A 21845-nucleotide genomic window follows, 5' to 3' on the forward strand; every position below is an offset into this window, starting at 1 on the left:
AAAAGTTATTTAAACTTTAAGCAGTTGGTTAGATGTGGTAGTTATAATGGACTTTTGGTATTTTAATATGGGGCCTAAAAATTTCCATCTAAACCAACATTAATTATCTAAGTGTGATATCCTTATGAGGTCTTTGTTAAATCCTCCCAATTATATCCAGCATCTCCAAAGGTGACTGAGGTCCCTTCTAATAACTCATCCCACCATTGGAGCAGTCTTCCTTATATTTAACCTAAATTTATGAAACTACAGTTTATGCCTTTTTAATATTGTCAGATATTCAAGATTAATGGACACAGTTGTTCACTGTCCCCAGCTCCCAGACTACATGTACTCAAAGACACTTTCAGGAAATGACTCACTCTTTCTTCACTGGGCCCAATAATTTATATTTTATTAATCTTTTCTTAGAAATGCTGTTTTTCAACCCACCTAACAATCTTTTTGGCTGGTCCTTTGAACATTATTTTCCAAATCTGTCACAAATGATGGCATCAAAGATACATGATAGTCAAATCTGACCCAATACTGATCACAGGGTGGGTGTCTTTTAACATGGTTTGTAATCTAAATCATTTCTCTTTGTTGCAAAGTAGAGATTTATGGGCAGCTATTTAATCTCCAGATGTTTTTTTCCTCAAATGGTCACATAGTGGGCACGCAAAAATATTTGTTGAATGGAATGGAATGGAATTTTATATTGGATTTAATCTTTTTAATTCTAAGTAATCCTTCATATGCTTAACTAGCTAAATTTTACTCGTTGGTTCTGATATTCCTTCCCCAAATAATCAAAGTTAATTCAGATTATGGTTTTTTTCTTATGTTGTTATAGCTTAATATAGCCATTGAAAATAAACAATCTCTAGAAAATTCTAAGTCTAATATACTTCTAAATTTTAAGCATGACACTGAGAAATAGTGAAAAAGCATAGAAAAGGAATATGAAAATAGCATTGAAACATTTGGAATTGAGGGGTTTTAACTACTACTAAAGATAGAATATACTGAATCAGAAAACCTAGTCTTGATTTTCACCTCTATTTATGAGGTACGTGACTTTGGACTAGTATGAGTATTTATGAGGTACGTGTCTTTGGAAGACTTACTGTGCTTTCCACCTCAATTTTTTCTCTGTAAAATGGAGGGAATATTTCTAGCTTTCCCTTTCTCATAGAGTAGCTTCAAAGATCAGAGATAAGGGATCTAGTGTTTGTGAAATCTGAGTTAATATGAAATGTAAAAGATTACTGTGTTTTGTTTATCACTGTAAATAACCTTGATGGGGAGAACTTAATATGTGATTAAGGTTGCAACTTTTTATGTGTGATATGAAATATTAAACACATTTTTAAAATAATTCTTTTTGAGACAGGGTCTCACTCTGTCACCCAGGCTGCTGCAGCTTCAGTCTCTCAGGCTCAAGGGATCCTCCTGCCTCAGCCTCTCAAGTAGCTGGGTGGCTATTTATTTTTATTTTTTGTGGATATGAGGTCTTACTATGTTGCCCAGGCTGGTCTCCAACTCCTGAGCTCAAAGAATCCTCACACCTTGGCCTCCCCAAGTGCTAGGATTCTAAGCATGAACCACTGCACCCAGCCTAAAAACAATTTTAGCTTGAGGGACCCTAGGTTTTTTTGGGTTATATGACTAGAAATATAATAAGATATATTTACAGGGCTAATCTGGTAGGCATGATTTGAGCAACACCAAAGTTATTTGATGTAGCATAAAATTCTTGTTCTTTAATTAATGAGACAGAATTGTGCTTCTCAAAGTATGTTTTATAGAGCATTATTTCTCTAAAATATTACACAATTGTATGCATTAAAAACTTCTAAGGTCAAATACATTTAAGAAATCCTAGGTTTAGCTAAGTTAAATAGGTTTGTTAACTGTAAGACTTCTCAATACTCTAATGTGCTAACAGTATTGTAAATCTCTGAGAGAGGCATATAATGTATCTTTTCCCAAGTTGTTTTAACCATGGGATTATTTGAGTCTTGGGATTAGAGTTTACTGGAATCAACTTTAGGTCAGTCTGGGCTAAACTAGGAAGTATGGAGACCACACTCCACAAAACCCAGTATCCCTCACCAATTATGGCTCTCATTGCCTGTTTTTTGAGACTAATGGATTGACCTTGGATTTAGGAATGAGGGTTGGGGAGAGCGGAAAGGTGCTGCACAAACTTAGCCTGGAAAGCAGCCGTAAGTGGTGGTATGCCTGTATGGACACCATAGGTTTGCTGCAGGGGATTGTTAAAAAGCCACTTTGCAAAGACAAAACTCTGGTTTCAGAGGGGTAGGAGCTATCCCAGAGCAAAGAAATTTGAAAAAATTTTCTGCAGAACCCAAACTAAAGGAAGTTAGGGGGACATGCTTTCTGGTCTAGCAATATATAATGAAATCTTTTATAACTATTAACCATAATGATTTTTTGGAAAACATTTAATAATTTTGTAAAACACCCATGTTACAAAAATGTTACCTGAAAAGTACAAAACTGTACTTGCCATTTGACTCCAATTAGATATAAAATATATGTCTGCCTATGTCTGGATGTATATAAAAGTCTGGAAGAAAAAAGACCAAAATAGTAACCATGAATATATCCAGTTTATGATATTTCAGGTGATTTTCATTGTCTTTTTGTTGACTTTATGCAGTAATTTTTAAACTGTCCAACTGCATTATCATTGATGACAGTAATTCATTATAGCAATAATTCCTTCAGAGAGGGGGCAGAGGAATAGAACCCTGCTCTTCTCAGCAGGAAAGTGAGGATTCTGATTCTTAATCATGTTTATTTTATTTTGGACATACTGATTTTTAAAAATTCATTGAATGTTTTATTAACTTCTATTTTTAACCTTTCAGATTTTCCTTTACAATTGATTGTGATAGATATGTCCAATTTTAGCTAGGAAATTTGTATTACTAGAGGGAATATAACATAACTTGGACAAGGAAACAGATTTTTTTTTTCCCCAGTGTTGTCAGAAGCCCATTTTAACTAAAATAACATAGGATGTTTATTAACTAAATAACTAAATAACATAGGATGCTTATCTTAAGATGTAGATTTCTAATCCTTATGACACATTTACTAAATCAGACTTACTAAGGAAAGTATCTCTCAGTCTTTATCTTTATTTATTTATTACTTATTTATTTATTTTTCTGAGACACAGGCTTGCTCTGTCTCCCAGGCTGGAGTGCAGTGGCATGATCTTGGCTCACTGCAACCTAAGTGATTATTTCGCCTCAGCCTCCTGAGTAGCTGGGATTACAGGCATGCGCCACCACACCCAGCTATATATATAGTAATTTTAATAGAGACAGGGATTCACATCTGAGTAGACACACTTGGTCCCCAACACTCAACTTTTAATTCAACCAGCCATGACCTGGGTGTGAACATGACAGAACCAGCAGGGTTCCAACACCTGACAACCTGCACCTGTCAGGAAGAGCCCCCTCCTTTCCTGCTCCCCCTGCAACACATGGTTATTTTAATAGAGACAGGGTTTCACCATGTTGCCCAGGCTGGTCTTGAACTTCTGGCCTCAAGCGATCCGCCTGCCTCAGCCACCCAAAGTGCTGGGATTACGGCATGAAGCACTGCGCCTGGCTGTTCTCAGTCTTTAATGTGTACACAAATTACAAGGGGATCTCGTTAAAATGAAGACTGACCCAATGTGTCTGGAGCAGGACCTGAGACTCTGCATTTCTAACAAACAGAGGTAATGTTTCTGATCTGCAGTCCCCACTTTGGATAGCAGGGCTCTTCCTAAAGCATAACGGCAGCTCCAACCCAGCAGAACCATATTCTGGATGGAATCAGAACTAGCCAAATGTAGGATGTTTAAAATATAGTATTTGTGCCTAGGTATGTGTCCACCTGACTCATGTAAAATAAAGAGAAAAGGCGTTAATAGAAGCCAGATTATAGAACATAATGTTATTAATATGTATCAAGTGCTCTTATGAGTGGCCATATCAGAGAACCAGCCTCATTGTTGCGGTTATTACACAACATGAGAATGTGCTGCAATTCCAAGTACCGAGCAGTAAGAAGAAAATTGTTTTCTTTTACTGATTGCTGCATGTTGTCCTGAGGTTTTTCCCTTCATCTCTCTTCTACAGATTTTACAGAGTCTGTGGCTAGTTCAATCACATTGTTCTTGGTCATGGAAATATTATGGTCTTTCTGATTCTGTATAGTGATAAGTAAAAAGATTGTTTCTGCTGAGGGGTGAAAAGGTCTTCAAACTAGTTTGCTTTCTTCTAAACAGTAGGACCTGCAGAGACCCTGAGAGGATGCCTGATATCTCCTTGAAAATTAAATTTCTGCTAGTGTTTTGAAGGAGCGAATTGTTACTTCTCACAGGTTAGGATCTGGTGCTGTGAATTCTGAAAGTTTGCAAGATTTTTTATTTATATTTTGATTAGATCCTATAGTAGCTAGTAAAGAAAATATCATTCTCTACAAAAAGTATAAATTGAGCCCGCAGTGATTGTGATCAAAGTCAGAAATCAGATTTTTTTTTTTTTTTTTTTTTTTTTTTTTTTTTTTTTTTTTGAGGCGGAGTGTAGCTCTGTCGCCCAGGCTGGAGTGCAGTGGCCGGATCTCAGCTCACTGCAAGCTCCGCCTCCCGGGTTCACGCCATTCTCCGGCCTCAGCCTCCCGAGTAGCTGGGACTACAGGTGCCCGCCACCTCGCCCGGCTAGTTTTTTGTATTTTTTAGTAGAGACGGGGTTTCACCGTGTTAACCAGGATGGTCTCGATCTCTTGACCTCGTGATCCGCCCGTCTCGGCCTCCCAAAGTGCTGGGATTACAGGCTTGAGCCACCGCGCCCGGCCTTTTTTTTTAAGTTACATGCACATCTGTCAATAGAGTTATAATTACAAGTATTATGCTCATTGCCAGTCTGCAATTTGGGGCATATCACTAAATTTTCCTGTGCATTTGTTTTCTCATCTGCAAGTCAGGGATAGTAATAGTATCTACCTCACTGGGCTGTTGTGAGAGTTAGATGCAAGGGTACCTATAAATCTTTTACTGTAGCGTTTGGCACATAATAATAACTTAATACATATTAGCTATTACTGCTACTATTGATGTTGAATTCATTTATATAGTAATGATAACATTTCCTACTTAATTCATAAAAAGACAGCCTATGCTGTTTTCTAGTTCGGAGTTTATACGTTTCTCATGCTTTTTATTATGGTTCATTACAATTTTAATGTTATTTTTAACTAACTAGATCCTTTTGAAACAAACTGGTTTGCAAGTGTAAGCTGTTAGGTGCACAGAGAAAATGAAAATAGAAACTCGCTATTTTATTCTAGGCTTATTACCAAATACTTAGAATACTGTGTTTTATTCAGGTGTTTATAGTATCATTAGACAGTTGTGATTTTAAAATAGAGACTGCATCATCTCAACTTCTTTACTGTGAAAATAATAACAATAGCCTTTTCAGAGATGAATCTGTCTAGATGGGAAATTTACATGGTGGATCTGATGAGTGCATCCAGCCTGGGTAGCAGAGTGAGACTCTGTCTCCAAAAAATAAAAATAAAAATAAATAAATAAATAAAATAATAAAATAAAATAAAATGTAGTTTCCTTCCCCAGAAAGTCCGATTTAGTAAATGTGCCATAAGGATTTAGAAATCTACATCATAAATAAACATTCTATGTTATTTTAGTTCAGACCCTTTTTTAGTTCAGACTTTCTATGGGATAAAAACTTCCATTTTTTCTTTAAATAGATTCTTTTGGCTTGAGTGCATTTACACCTGTCCCCAACAGCTGGTGGGCTTCTGCTCACCCTAGACGGTGTTCATGCTGCACTCAGTCCAAGCAGCCCTTACCCAAGAGTCTACTTACCACTTGCATTCTGGTGCAAAGGACTCATTCCTGGCAGAGCCTAACCTTCATGGTAACCTTTGGCTTAGAAGAGAGGAGAAGGGGAGGCCGAGGCAGGTGGATCACTAGGTCAGGAGTCCAAGACCAGCCTGGCCAACATGGTGAAACCCTGTCTCTACTAAAAATACAAAAATTAGCCAGGCGTGGTGGTGCACACCTAGAATCCCAGCTACTCAGGAGGCTGAGACAGGAGAATTGCTTGAACCCGGGAGGGAGAGATTGTAGTGAGCCGAGATTGTGCCCTCTGCACTCCAGCCTGGACGACAGAGCAAGACTCTCTCTCAAAAGAAAAAAAATTATCCTGTCTCCAGGCAGTGCCTCCGTGTCTTTCTAAAACTTTATTAAAGGTTTGTACAATAAATAAAGGAGAAATAGGTGTGTCACAAAAATTGGGCTCATTGTTGATTAGCTATGTCTATGTTCCACCTTTTACCAGAGATTTATTTTTTGTTGATTAGCTATGTCTATGTTCCACCTTTTACCAGAGATTTAATTTTTTTTTTTGCCAATTTTGCTCTTTACTCTCAGCCCAAGGGTGTCTGTGGAACTTTGTAGATTCTTCCTGTGGGATGAAAGCTTTGACAAGGTCTTATTTCTGTGAGTCCAACAACCCTTTTCTTTTGGCTTATAATGAATAGATGGCTAAAACTTTTCTCTAACATGGTTAAAGAAATTTCAGAAACTGATTTCCAGCCCTTTTATTTGCTTTTCTCTCTGATCACTTAAATTATGATGCATATGTCCTGCATCTGGAGAGAGAATAGAGGGAAAGAGAGACAGGGAGAGGAGGAGAGACCATCTTATAAAACCCTTGTCATTCATCCCCACCCTCCAATCTGTGTCTCCAAAAGTCTCTAGGTTTTGCCACCGGAAACAGCCTTCAGAATATTAGAATAATTACATATGTACTATTCTCTTCAATGAACTAAACTCCTAAGCATAGAAGTAATTTAAGACAGTGTTATCTTTAATCATTTAGTCCAGCAACAAATGCCAGAACTGGCCTGGGTAATGCCATAGGAACCACCTTGTTTCCTATGAAACAGAAAGAGAATTTGCAAACCTACCTTTACTGAATAATGCTTACATTTCACTATAGTTACTCTTGGCAAGAAGTTGAGCAGTGGGAGGTGTATATGATAATATTTACATTTACTTCTCTGTGCTTACTCTTAATGTTTTCTGTGTAAAAATATACAATTGACTATTTGGGAAACTTCATTTGTGAACACAGGTTATATATGATCACATCCCTGGGGAAAACACATATTTAGTAGAAAGTGCCTCGCAAGCATTTCTTACAAGAACTTTCCTGTTCCTTTTTGTGGCTGATTTTATCGCTGACTCCAGGGCCCAGTAGCCATTAGAAAGTACTCTGCTCCTCAGCCCAGTCCAACCATGCCTTTATCCAGCTGTCACTTGCTTCAGTACCTGTACATTCCCTTTCTTTTAGTTTATGCAGAAGGCTGTAAGAAGCAACAGGCAAGACATATGTTTTTGTGGGTAAAACATGGACCAATGGTAGAAAGATTCTGGGGACATTTTCTAAAAATATATGAACATTCATAGTTGATGTTAATTTTAGTCATAATTTCCCTATGACACCCACTCTCACCTTCTTCCTGTTCATTCTCCAAACTACTACCAGAATGGTCATTTTAGCATGCAAACTTGTTCTTGGCACTCCTCTGTTAAAATCCTTCAGAGGCTGCCAGTTTCCACCAGGATAATGTCAAAAATATTTACAAGGCTGTAAAAGCTCCTGCACACTCTGCCTCTATCTCCAATTCCATTTGATGCCCTTCTTCCTGCACGCTGCCTCCCTCCCCCTCTAAGGTCTACAGTGATTCTGGTGTTTCAATCCCTGCTCTTTTCATTCTCCAGAGCCATAGCTCATAGTACTTCTTATGTCATAGAGAAAGCATCACTTCTCAGAGATTTTCACGACGTGTATCCTCCCCAGCCTAGCTTAGCCAGTCCCTCACACCCCACGCCCATACTCACGTAGCATTCTCTACTTCTTTAAGACACACATTACCTGGGGAAATTGTTAAAAATCTGCCTTCACTTCTAGAATGTATATCCCATGAAGGCAAGAGTGTGCCCAATGCTTTATAACACGCTCTTAGCCCATGCATTGTAAAGCTGATGCTCAGTTTCTTGGTTGCTTGCATACTTGAGTGGATGGAATAGAAGGAGGCAGGATGCATGGACAGATGGTGGAGGAATTGTATTGCTAGCACTTCTCTGATTCTTTTTTAGTTTCTAAATTTATACCATTCTAAGAATTAATGGTACAACTACAGAGAATAGTAGGTATGCATTTGTTTTTATAAAACACATATATTGTGTATTTAAGTTGAATATTAGCCAAAGTATGAAGCAGGGAAATAATAATTAGAAAAATCACGTACCAGTGTCCATCCTGGTTATAGTTCATTTTTGGGCAAGGCTAGTCATTCATTTTAATTAACATTTTCTGCATTGATCAAAATAGCTCCCTTGAATCAAAGAAAATGTTTGAATTTCACAAACATATTTCAATTTCATAGCCTTGCATTCAGCAACTATTAAGTCTGAGTTCTCTTTGAATACTTAGAATTGCCAAAATACAAATAACAGACATATAATTGCTGTTTATATGTGATCTAACAGCATCCTCTTTTAAGGTGCTGTTTAACAGCACTCTCTTTTAAGTTTTTTATTCATATTTATATTTTTTCTTTTTACAAACAATCCTAAAAACATAGAATTACAAAAAAAGGTGAACCAACACAAATGAAAAAAAATTCATTTCTAATTCTTAGATTACTACTATTAGCATATTGGCATATTGGTGTATTTATCCCTCTTTCTTCTAGTCCTTTTCTTTTGGTTTGTTTTTCTTGTACATGATTGTGATAATAACATAATACTGCTTGAATGATTTGTTCTGCTACTTATTTCACTTAATCTTTTCACATAAACTCTAAAGTGTATCAGGGAGTGGGTAGTGTTTCTTCTCTTGACACTTCAGTGGGATGCTCTTAGTAATCCCATACTGGTATGTGTAAGGAAGGAAAATTAGTTAAATAATTTGGTATGGTTATAGAGTAGAGCACACAAAATTGTAAGAACCAATAGCTTCTGAGCACTTCTGGTCTCTAAATTCCTTGGAATGTTTCCCAGTGGATTGTAACGAAGGTATACATGATTATCTGCTGCTAAATTAAATGGTTCTTGGAAACCAAGTACATATAATATTAATAAACCATCTGACATTTTACAAGTTGTTACATGACTAATTCTTTGTGTTGCCATCTTCTAACTATATGATCTAATATCTTCCTTTCTCTTCAACCTCATCCCATGCTGCTTTCTTCATTTCTCAGCATCCTCCAGCCATTGTGAACTCCTTTCTCTAAATTTTCCAAGCACTTTCTTTGTACTTTGTACTTTGTCCTCCCTCTTCCCCAACCCCAATGCTATGCTTTTTGCTTGGAAAGTTTCATTCTTCCCTTTCAGTTTAAATTGTGCTTCCTCAGAGAGGATCTCTTGATCTCCCTTTTTATAAAACAGGCTCCAGGAGCCAGGAAACCTTTACATCAAGACTTGATTTGCCATTTGATAGTCCTTCATCTGGAAGGAAAAAAAGGGGGGGTGGAGCTTGAAAAACTGTCATAACGTCCCTGGAATATGATACTTTAAGAGTTGAGCCCATTCCATTTTGGAGATGATTTATATAAGTTACAACAATAGAAGGAGACAAAAACATGATTGTTCTATTGAGTTTTTACAACTTTCTGTCACAAGAAAGAAAGCATGCTTGCCTACAATTTTGTAATATTTCTAGTAAATAAAAGAGGCACTCCCCCTCTCAGAGCACCAAATAAGGAAAGTGTAATTGGATGTCATTGCTGTCAGTTATCTGGGCTATAAAAGAGAGAGTGGGGTTGCCTCATCCCCTGGGCACCCACAGTCAGCTGTGTCCCCAGAGCTTCTCTTCTTTCTTTGCTGCCCAGCTGGGTATATTGCGAGTATGGATTGTAAGAAGGGAAGGGACTTCACTGTTTTAACGTTTGAAACAAAAAGAAAAAACTCAGAAGTAGTAAGCTAAAAACAACTTGTGCAAATATTATGGGATTATTACTTAATTTTAAGAATTTTTGCTAAAAACAATAGGAACGTCATTGAAAAAAAGAACCCCTTTGAGTGATGATGGCTTCATAGTGTTCTACATCTCCTACTCCCTGCCTTATAAAAATAAAGCTAATTAATTGAAGTTCTGGCAAAGAGAAGGGAGTATTCCTTGGCCTTTGACCAAGAATTCCCCTCACCACCATGAACATTCCCACGCATTTCCCCACCAGTTACTCTCCATGATGTCTTCCTACCTAACCCTTATCAAAATCTCAAATTACAGCACTCATTTATCTCCATATTTAAAATCTGCTTCTCCCATTAGAATTCAAACCACATAAGACCCAGACCCTCAGTCTTGTCTATCCCATTCACCCTGTCTCCTTAGTGCCCGCCACAGTGGTTGGCATCTGCTTTGCCATCAAATATACACTGATTGAATAAATAATGATTTAAAGAAATCAATTTTTTTTTAAAAGTAGATTCTTATGCTTTGTCCCACTTGTGTCCTTTGAGTAAAAGTGTTGAAATACTACATGACTTTCTAACAGGATATTTGTATTCATTTAGTAAACAGTTATTGAGTGCCTGCCACCAGGTCAAGCCCTGGAAATGCCACCCAAATAAGACATGATTGATGCCCTCCAGGACCTCAGAGACTAGCAGAGGGACAGACACATATGTGTAAATAGCTGCAATTCTTTATGAAAGTGTGTAATAGGGGCTTATAAGCATGAACTCTTGAGGTACATGAGGGAAGAATTTGATTCTGCCTGGGGCATGAAAATTTCTGCAGAGGCAGTGATATTTATGCTGGGCCTTGAAGGAAGAGATTTTTGGCAGGTTAATTAGCAGGAAAGAGAGCATGGAGTCTGAGACGTGAAAATGAATGGCATGTTTGGACAGCATTGTGTATTTTGGTGGGGTAGATTGTAAACTCTGCCCCAAGAAGTTTGAATTTGATCTTAAAGGAGCCAGGGAAACTGTTTAAAGAAGGGAGGCCATGGTAGGAAATGTATATTAGAGTGCAACAATGTGCAGAGTTCATTGGGGGTGGGGAGTAGATGCTGTGATTAGAAACCAAACCATTCACTTCCATCATAGGTATTTGCAGTTAAAACAACCTTAATTTAAAGATCATAATAATGTATCTTTCGTAGAGATGAACTTTAGAATTTCATAGAGATGAATAGTTGGCCGGAAATTGGTTGCTCTATTAAAATGTATTTTCCAAATAAAGACTTTTTAAGTTATTTTTGTTGAATTTTAGAAACTTTTGAAAATCATTTTTAAAAAATATACCCGGATCAATGTTGCAGTATAAATCGCTGCAGAACAAAATTCGTGAATCTTCATGTGAGATAAAATTGAATATTTTGGATTCATCCAGATGAATAAAATGACTAGGTCTTTTCCTCCCGCCCTTGTTAAAGGTAATGCCTCTTTATCAATACCTCAAACACACGCACACACAAAAAAAAACTCAAAACTTTTCTCTTGCAGTTCCACGGCAACCTTCAAATGACTTGTTTGAAATATTTGAAATAGAAAGAGGAGTCAGTGCGGACGATGAAGCAAAGGATGATCCAGGTGACACTTACACTCTTAGTGCCATCATAATGACATTTTATTGTTTCTCTCCATGAAAATAACTTTTAAATGTAGATTGTTTGGACCATTTGGGAAAATTATACCTGTTTTCTTTAACAACTCGGATTTCCTTTGTAGTTAAATCATCATTTTCTTTTTAAAAAATATATTAAAGTAATACTTAAATTGTAAAAAAGGAAATCATATTTTATAAGTGATGATGTAACATGGTTATAATTTGGCAACATTTGTGTGTTCTATTTTTACAGATGATGCACTATTGTGCTGAGAAGGGATTAATGTACTTTCCTTTTGGTCTCGTGGAAAGAAGCTCTGGTTATATAGATAGGAGAGAACATGTGTTGTCTAGATACCCCTAGTTCATAGATTCATTTGTCGTTTTTCATTTTCTTGTAGGTGTTCTGGTACACAGTTGTAATTTTGACCATGGACTTTGTGGATGGATCAGGGAGAAAGACAATGATTTGCACTGGGAACCAATCAGGGACCCAGCAGGTAAAACCATTTCATTTAACATTTTCTGGTACACATTTCAATGTGATACTATCTTAAGACTCCACTGCTGCTAATCAAGTCTACTGTAATGCATCTCTGTGTTTATTTAATAAAGATGGTCAAAATGGACCACGCCCAGCATTTATACTCCATTTCTTTGAGAGAGTTAAATTTGTTAGCTATCAACTAGCACTATATTATGGGAGACAAGTAGTTAATTAAAAGGTCAGCTAATTTCTCTCAAAAAGCTTGATAAATAAAATATTTAGATTAATTCTTGAAAATAATTCTCAAGTTATTTATAGCACCCATTCCCAGGAATAAAAATAATATAGTGGTATATAAGCCATGGTGATAGGTAGTCCCCAGTTGTTTTTTCTTTTCTTTTCTTTTTTTTTTTTTTTTTTTTTTTTTTTAAGATTTGAGTGGTAGTAGAAGGACACAGTGGAAATTTCTATAAAGTTGCGATTATCCCTCTGAAAAAATTTCACTCTAACTTGGATGCTGAAGGAGATGGTTACAAATCACCACCACTCATTTTATAACAAAAGGTAGATTTAGACATACTTCCTTCAAAATCAACAGAGTTTTAAATTACACGATTCCTATTAATCTAAAGTTTTAGTACTCATAAGACATCTTTTCTTCTGGATTCAAGATAGCTTTTCTCCCTCAGTAGTTAAATCTTTTTTTTTTTTTTTTTTTTTTTTTTGAGATGGAGTCTTGCTCTGTTGCCCAGGCTGGAGTGCAGTGGTGCGATCTCAGCTCGACTCACTGCAACCTCTGCCTCCTGGGTTCAATCTATTCTTCTGCCTCAGTCTCCCAAGTAGCTGGGACTACAGGCATGTGCCACCATGCCCAGCTAATTTTTTGTAATTTTTAGTAGAGACAGGGTTTCACCGTGTTAGCCAGGATGGTCTCGATCTCCTCACCTTGTGATCCGCCCGCCTCGGCCTCCTAAAGTGCTGGGATTACAGGTGTGAGCCAACACGTCCGGCCAGTAGTTAAATTTTTTATGGATAAGGCCTACTTAATGGAAGGGTGAGGAGTTTGGTTTCATTTTTTTTCCTTTTTATACTCCTGATTCTAGATTTTAAGAAGAAAGATACAAAATGTGAAGGAAAAACATGTTATTTCATTTATTTAAAAGCCTAGTTCTTCAGAAAACCACACACCGCATGTTCTCACTCCCAGGTGGGAATTGAACAATGAGAACACTTGGACACAGGAAGGGGAACATCACACACTGGGGCCTGTCGTGGGATTGGGGGAGGGGGGAGGGATAGCATTAGGAGATATACCTAATGTAAATGATGAGTTAATGGGTGCAGCACACCAACATGGTACATGTATACATATGTAACAAACCTGCACATTGTGCACATGTACCCCAGAACTTAAAGTATAATAAATAAAAATAAATAAATAAATAAATAAATAAATAAGAAAAAATCAATTGAAAAACAAGCAGATTTTAAATTTTGAACTAATTAAAATAATGGAAAGTGTCTGTTTTGTGGTGTATATACTATGAATAAAATCACAGTATTTTCTAAGCAATTTCCCCCCACAAAATAAACAAATAAAAGCCTAGTTGTTCAGTACCATACCGGGTAAGAGCACCAAACACACAAAAGTTAACTTCAGAGAACTCATGATATCTTAAACCAGCTCTTCTCAAACTTCACTGTGAATGCAGAGCAGCTGAGGGCCTCATTAAATGCAGATTTTCATGCATTTCTAGCAGGCTCCCTGAAGATCTCTATGGTGGTCCTCAATGTACATTTTGAGTAACAAGGTATTAAAAAATTAGTCCAAAAATATATTCATTATATCCCCTAAGGTTGAAATAGAGATATACTTAAAAATTAAAATGTGAAGTAATTTCCTAAATATAGGAATATTCAATAAATTCAAATTGGTTCATACATTTCTTTTAGTTGTAAAAGACAATATCATTTAGTGCCTCACACACAGTACTCTCAGTCATCCTTGCATTACTGTCTTACTCATTTAAAGTTAACTCTGAGTAGGACAGCATTATCATTAATGTCACAGATGCTGTGAATAAGAGAGAAACCAACATATCTACATGTGTGTGTGTGTGTGTGTAAACAAGTAATATTGTCTTTATTTCACAAAGGAAATATTGACACCCAGAGAAGTTATGTTTCCTAAGGCCACAGAGCTAGAGAGTGGTGGAATTAAGTCCAAACCACTGTGTACTACTCATGCAGGCTCCTAGACAGTTCAATACTCAGAACATCTGCAGCATTATTGTGTTTTTGACTGTACCACAGGCTGGCCTCAGTAGGTGTGCATGTGGTAGTGTGCACAATCTGATTAGCAGATCACAGACCTGTAGATTAGACTGACTGACCATTGACCTTAAACTGACTGACCACTGACCTGGAGTAGTTTGCTACAGAAGAAGGGATCTTTGGCAGTCATGTATGATAGAATGGTGAATAATATTTATGGTCATAATGAATGATTCCTTCAGGTAAGATACATTGGGGAGAGTAATTCATGCTAAACTCAGGAGAATTCACTGCACTTTTATGTAAACAATCTATGTAAAATCTTGATTTTTAGAATTTAAACACTGTATTTTAGAACCAATTTAGTCCTTTTCAACATTTTTAAATTATTCATCATATTTGTAAATGTTTAAATTTGTTGTGACCCAATCTCCCTTTTCCTCTGATGGAAAAATGAGAAGTGGGTTAGAAATTAGAATGGTAGACAAAGAAATTTGAAATGGTTATTGGACTGTGTTAGTACAGAACAAATTGAAAGGAAGAGATGGCTGCTTGAGTGATTGGCTAACTCGTGATGATTGGCTATGGTCCCTGGAGGATGCTTTTCTAGAATTGGTCCAAGTTTTTACCAAGAACTTAGATAAATAGGACATTGAACTTAAATATTGAAGATAAACTGACCAAACTACAGTTGACTCAAATCTGGAGAGGAAAGTGACTACGTGTGCTGACACAGCCAGCATTAGAAAGATTAGATTAATGGGTCACAATTAAGAAGGTAAAATGTAATGGGGTTGAGTCTAAGTTATGGCTTATAGTCTAGAAACCAGTCACACACTTGAGTGAGGGAAAAGACCTGACATATCACTAAGTGGAGAAGATTTTAGAGTTTTAGTGTGTAATGAAATCAATCTAAGCGAACCTTGTGATGTTGCTGCCAGAAATATGGACCATCTCTATAGAAATATGGTATGTTTCAAGAATGAAAAATCCACTTTGGTTAAGTGGTGAATCTACTTTTGAGAATTTTTTTTTTCTAATATGAGAAGAATAGAGTTGGTCACTTAGAAGAGGATGACCCGCATGGAAAGGTATCTCCAAGCTTGTGAAAAACAAACAAAGGAACCATGATGTTTAGCCTAGAGAAGAAATGATGCAGCAGGGTTCTGTTTCGGATAATTGACTAGGGTTAGAGTTGTTCTCTGTGACCAAAAGGGGATGAGAATAGGATTGATGGGTTAAAAATACAGGAAGATTCATTTTGGCTCACTCTCATCTAAAAAGAGAACAGGCTGACATGGAAGGAATGAGTTATCTGTTGGTGGAAGCATTTGACTGGGTGACATATGGCAAGATATTGTTAAAAGGTTTGAGCATCAAATAAGAGTTGGATTAGAAAACCTCTAAACCATCTCTGAGAGCCTAATTCAATATGGAATGTGGAAATAGTCCCAAGAAATTCAGTGAGCAGGGTTCTAGCTTGGAAAGAAGGATGGGAAGACCAAAAGATGGCAGAGAGTTGGAAGATAGGACTGCATATATGAAGATGGAATTGCAGAATATACTTTTAGAATATGTTGAGAGAATTATAACCCAGCACTGATGGGAAAATACTAATAAAGCTCACCTTTTAATGGCTTTTTCTTCTAGGAAATTCAGGCAGATGGAGTGTGTGTGTGTGCGCGTGTGTGTGTATCACATGTGAAGGCCAGAGAAGAATATAAAAAAATCAGCTAGACATGGTGGCTCACCCCTGTAATCCCAGCACTTTGGGAGGCTGAAGCGGGCGGATCACCTGAGGTCAGGAGTTCGAGACCAGCCTGACCAACATAGTGACACCCCGTCTCTACTAAAAATACAAAAATTAGCCAGGCGTGGTGGCGGGTACCTGTAGTCCCAGCTACTCGGTAGGCTGAGGCAGGAGAATCTCTTGAGCCTGGGAGGCAGAGGTTGCAGTGAGCCAAGATCACACCACCGTACTCCAGCCTGGGCGACAGAGCAAGACTCCGTCAAAATAAATAAATAAATAAATAAATAAATAAATAAATAAATAAATAATTTCTGTGTATTATTCTAATTACCAAGCTAATTGTTTACCTGTGTCTATCTAGATTATACCATTTATAAAAGAATATATGTTTGGATATCCAATTATGGATGATTTTAATGCTGTGCAGTTCTAATCCAAGATCCAGATTTGTAAATATTCTTATATGTTAATATTTCCAAGAAAACTCTCAAAACTCACACCCTTTAGAAACAGCTGCAAAATAAGTGCAATTTGCTAGCTGCCTTTCATGGTGCTATTAGGTTTTATTACATTCAGTCACAGTGAGATGTGAAATTAACAATGCCTCTAAGAAATGGAAAATTGTGCTGTTGACAGACATGGTGATATGCTGCAGGTATGTAGCTGTGGCCCTGGGGACACACCCTTCTCCTGTGTGTGTCAAAGCCAGAACTAAGCCCCTTTTCCTGGAACCTTGATCTCTGGAGAACAAGGATTAAGGGCAACTGACTCAGCACTCTGTCTGCCACTGATAGCTACAAGGAATTTGCTTACATATGTATCAAGTATGCCAGCATGTACATACAAGTATGTCTGTTTCAGCATTAAAACATTATTTTAAAATATACGTAAATGTAAAATAAATCAACAATATCAGTGAAAGCTTTCTACCATCCTTGACTCCCATTCACCACCTGTCAAGATGGAGCCAGTTTCTTGATTATGTTCCCAGAGAGATATTTTTGGATGCAATGGCATTCTCTTCGTGCCTTGCCTTTGTCACTTACTGATATTATCTCAAGAGTCAACAGGAACAACATGGACTTTGAAGCCAGAATACCTGGTCTGGAACCCAGCACCACCACATACTAGCTTTGGCCTTGAGCAAGTTACTTAAACAGGGATAATCAGTACTATCCACTAAACATATATAAGGCATTTCAAGCAGTGCCTCGTCCAGAGTTACCGCTAAAATAGTATTAGCCATTGTGGTTGAAGCATGTCCTCTATCAGCACATAGAGGACATTCTTATTTATGGCTGGCTGCTATTCCATTACTCATCAGATGTACCACAATGTATTTAGCCAGCCCTCCACAAAGGAACATAAGTTGTTTCAAGACTTTAGGTAGTTCAGACAATAGTGCAGTGAAAAACCCTGTACATTCATTATTTAATACATGCTAGACTGTATCTATAAATTCCTAAATGTGGAATTGCTATGTCAAAAGAGAATTTGTATTTTGAATTTTGATAGATTTTATTAAATTGCCCTTTATAAAGGTTGCAGCAATTTACACTTCTGCCTACAATATTTGAAAACCATCCCCAACATATATTATAAAAGTATTTTCAAAATCTTTGCCAATCTTATAGGTTAAAAGGGATCTCTTTTAATTTTACTTTACATTTCTTTTATTGTGAAAAGTTGATCACTTTTTCATATATTTGTCATTTTTTCTGTGATGTTCTTTATTTTTAATATTTTTATTGATATATGAAAATTTTCTATACAAAAATTATCCTTTTTTAATGTATTGCAAATATTTAAAAACATTTTTGTTTGTCTATTTTATGGTATTTTTTATCTTAACATACAAATTTGGAAACTTAAATGTTCTTCAGTAAGAAATTGGCTAAATGGTTATTGGCATACTTGCAGCAATGCAAAGTGTATTTGCTACCATAGAAAAATGGTTATACAAGAAGCAACTTACAACACTGCAAATATAGTATTCCTTTTTTTAAAAAAAGTTCATATTCATGTGCATTTGTGTGAATGTATTACATAAGAAAAGTTCAGAAGTCAAAACCTTCACAAATACCTCTAGATTTAGTAAATTGAAAATTTAAAGGCACCAACCACTACAGAATTAAAAATAAACAAACTACCATTTTATAACCCAACTTTCTGGTCAAGTTTTGCAGCATCTATTATTTACCCTCCCTCCCCAAAATGCTTTAGATGTTGTGATACTGTAAACTGAATGAATGTTTAATATAATCATATATTTATCACCAGAATTATGAAATCAGAAGTGAAAATTTTAATAGGTAACTTGCTTGACACTGAATCAGTTTTTCCCTTAGTTAATGTTCCAACTTGTATCATTTCCTTTGTTACAAAGGGAATGAATTCTTCATGGCAAAAAAAAGCAAAAGCAAAACCTGGTGCCCATAGAGTAGCTCTACAGAGGAAGAACAATCGTAACCTCACTTATCATGTTGTAAATTTTAGAGTTTTAAATACATATGCAAAGAATACCTTGGTGTGTTAGGTTGTCTTGTTTGCAGGTAGCATCTGGCAGAATAGTATCAGTGTACATTCCACAGGGACTTAATCCTTGTTTTCTCAAAACTTGCAGGTTAACTGTAATAACCTTATATCTTAGTTTTAACTAAAGTACCTGTGATGATTCAAAAGCTGACTTATAGTGAGACTTTTAAAATCCATGTAAATATTTTGGCCCAAAGTATGTTTGGATTAGTTTGTGGAGGAAGGGGACAAGGGAAGTGGGAGAAGGATTCTTAAGACATTATGTATTTTTAGTGATTCAAGTATGTCAGTCAAGGATCTGTTTCCTTGCAGTTTTTGCTGTATCCTTGGAACATCATTCGTTGATTCAAACATCCTTAAACACCTGCTTCCTGCTAGCAGGGTAACACAGAGGTTTGGGGGAAACTTTGGTTCAGACTTGTTGTTCACAACCTGCTGGGGAGCCGTTAGCACAGAGGCTGGCACATAGTCAGTGCAGAGAAATCACCTATGACCTGTAGAGCTCAGATGGTACTTGTTAGAGAAGAAGACACTGGAATAAAAAGATATACCAAATTTTATCAGGTCTTGTATAAATTAAGCATAAGAAAGAGATAATAGTTTATCTGTTAACTGAAAACTAAATGGGATTTCTACCAAAATAGATACACGTGTTCAACATTCCAACCATTTTTCTATGGAAAAACCAGTGTTGAAACATACAGTGTGTTTTCAGTTAAGTGAGATAAAACAGCCTGAGGGAATGTCATTTGTACATGGATCAAGCTTCAAAATACTACTTGCAACTTCCTCTCTCTGGAGAAGCAGCACCCCCCACTTCACTGCTGCTTAACCATTTTTTAAAATGCAGTTTCCTTAACAGCAGAGGGAAGAAAACTCTGTAGTCCTAGGGATCTGAGAACATCATCAAAGTGGTCTATCTAAAGTGAAAGTTTTTACTAATATTTGTGTTCATGTATATATAATAGGACATATTTATAGAATAGATACGATATAGATTTGTTTTATTATAAAAATGTTTTAAATGGCTTACCTCCAAATAAAATTGATGCTCCAGGAAGACATGGAGGGTTTCCTGAATACTTCTGTATCTTCCTGCTGTTAGGTTTACACCAGTGTAAGAAGCACTGCCAACTCTGATTTTTTTTTTTTAAAGAACTTTTACATTTAGAAATTTTTTTAAGTTGGAGGAGGAGAGAATAAGCAGATATAGGGCCCTTTAAATCACCATCTGCTTTACTGTCTGGAGTTAATCATCCACCAGAAAATTCTCCCTGGAAATTTAGGGTCAGTTTTACCAAACCACCAAGCCAGATAGGCAGGGGTGTTGGACAACATAATCATAAATTGGTGAGGGTCAGAAGGTGGTGAATGTGTATATGTTGTTGTATGCCTATATGTCTGATCATATTCAATTGGAAATATTCATAGTGTTTGGATTACTAATTATTGTGTGTCTCTGGCATTACTTCTGCTTTCCATGAGCAAAGTAAGTGAATGTTTTCTGTAAACACATACCATAGAACTTCAGGCATACAAATAAGTCATATTTTTCTTCTTCAAAAATCTGGAATTCTTTGCAAAGAAAACAAAAAAACTAAAATTCCTGTCCATGCTGCTTGTTCTAGAAAGGGATATTGGCACATACACACAGCCCTGCTTTTCCCATTCCAGGTGGACAGTATCTGACAGTGTCGGCAGCCAAAGCCCCAGGGGGAAAAGCTGCACGCTTGGTGCTACCTCTCGGCCGCCTCATGCATTCAGGGGACCTGTGCCTATCGTTCAGGCACAAGGTGACGGGGTTGCACTCTGGCACACTCCAGGTGTTTGTGAGAAAACACAGTGCCCACGGAGCAGCCCTGTGGGGAAGAAATGGTGGCCATGGCTGGAGGCAGACACAGATCACCTTGCGAGGGGCTGACATCAAGAGCGTAAGTAGATCCACAAAGGAGGCGGGACCTGGGATGTTTTCCTTTCATAGGAGAACTCTGGAATCTGAACTGGAAGAAGCCTTGCTCTGTAAATTCAGGCTCAGACAAAGGTTTGGGTTTTTTTCTGGGCCTGATGACTCCATTCAGCGTCTCTTTCTGAAACCCCTTTCTGCTGTTTCATCCTTCTTCATTGCAACCTGTGATCACCACCTCTCCATAACCCTGGTAAAGATCCATTTTTTTTTTTTTTTTTTTTTTTTGAATGGAAAAGAAAAATCTAGGAATAGAAATGTTTTTTTCTGTTTTTGTTTTTGTTTTTTTAAGTTGATCAACAGAAACTTCCAAGAGTGGCGTGGTGAGCTTAATTGTTCCTGTTTTCCCTTTCCTTTTAATTCCTTATATTTCAAACTTTTACTACCATAAATTACCCAGGAGATGGTTCTTTTTTCGTTTTTCAAATGTTTCTTTCGAGTTCAACTTTTTTTCTTTTTTTCAGAGATCACAGTTAAGCAGCATAGGGTGGGAACTCAGAACTACAATTGGAAAGCACTACTCTATTCGGGACAGGATGTGGGAAGTGCTTTGATGGAATATATAAATTTGATCTTAAGTAATCAAGACATAGGTAGCAAGAAAATGGTCTACGGCATCCCAGCAAAATCATGAATGCATTTGGGAAAATGTCATCTTTATGCTGGTGCTTATGAAACTTGCTGTTGGGAGATACCTATGCCTATATATAGGTATAGTTTATAAGAAACTATTTTAGAAAGAAAAGATAGATTCCATTAATACAGTTTTTACCAGAGTACTTGGATTTTGTTTAATTCTTATATATTTTTTCTTAAAACTTTTCTCAGTATTTTTATTGTTTAGAGAACTAAAACAAGATAATAAATCATTTTAAATCATAGCACTCAGGTTTTCTCTTGTTTTATAAGGAGCAAGGATGCTCTATAGAAAATATAATGTAAGAACAATAAAAGTTTTTAGGTTTTACATAGGTAAAACAACAGTGTGATTGGATCATGGTGTTTGATTCTATTCCATTTTCAGCAAGAAAGCTATGTTAACCAAAAAAGAACTAAGAAACATCTAAGATAGGCTGTGTGATTATGATCTTTCAGATCTTTGGCTCCTAATATCTGTTCCTTTATATTCCATCACACTCTTCTTCTAACTTTGGTAATCCTTGACAAGTG

General features: G+C 36.8%; 1 protein-coding gene across 6 annotated transcripts in view; it reads left to right on the plus strand.

Moving 5' to 3' along the window:
- Window positions 1-21845, plus strand: part of NPNT (nephronectin) — a 77408-nt gene that overhangs the window by 52201 nt on the left and 3362 nt on the right. For all 6 annotated transcript variants that reach the window (XM_037990571.2, XM_037990575.2, XM_007999456.3 and 3 more), the window contains 3 exons: window positions 11564-11650; window positions 12068-12166; window positions 20387-20643. In XM_037990571.2, the coding sequence (XP_037846499.2) occupies window positions 11564-11650; window positions 12068-12166; window positions 20387-20643 (443 nt within the window). The remainder of the gene's footprint in view (window positions 1-11563; window positions 11651-12067; window positions 12167-20386; window positions 20644-21845) is intronic.

This window comes from Chlorocebus sabaeus, chromosome 7 (assembly GCF_047675955.1).
Source record: "Chlorocebus sabaeus isolate Y175 chromosome 7, mChlSab1.0.hap1, whole genome shotgun sequence".
In the NCBI taxonomy this organism is placed as follows: domain Eukaryota; kingdom Metazoa; phylum Chordata; class Mammalia; order Primates; family Cercopithecidae; genus Chlorocebus; species Chlorocebus sabaeus.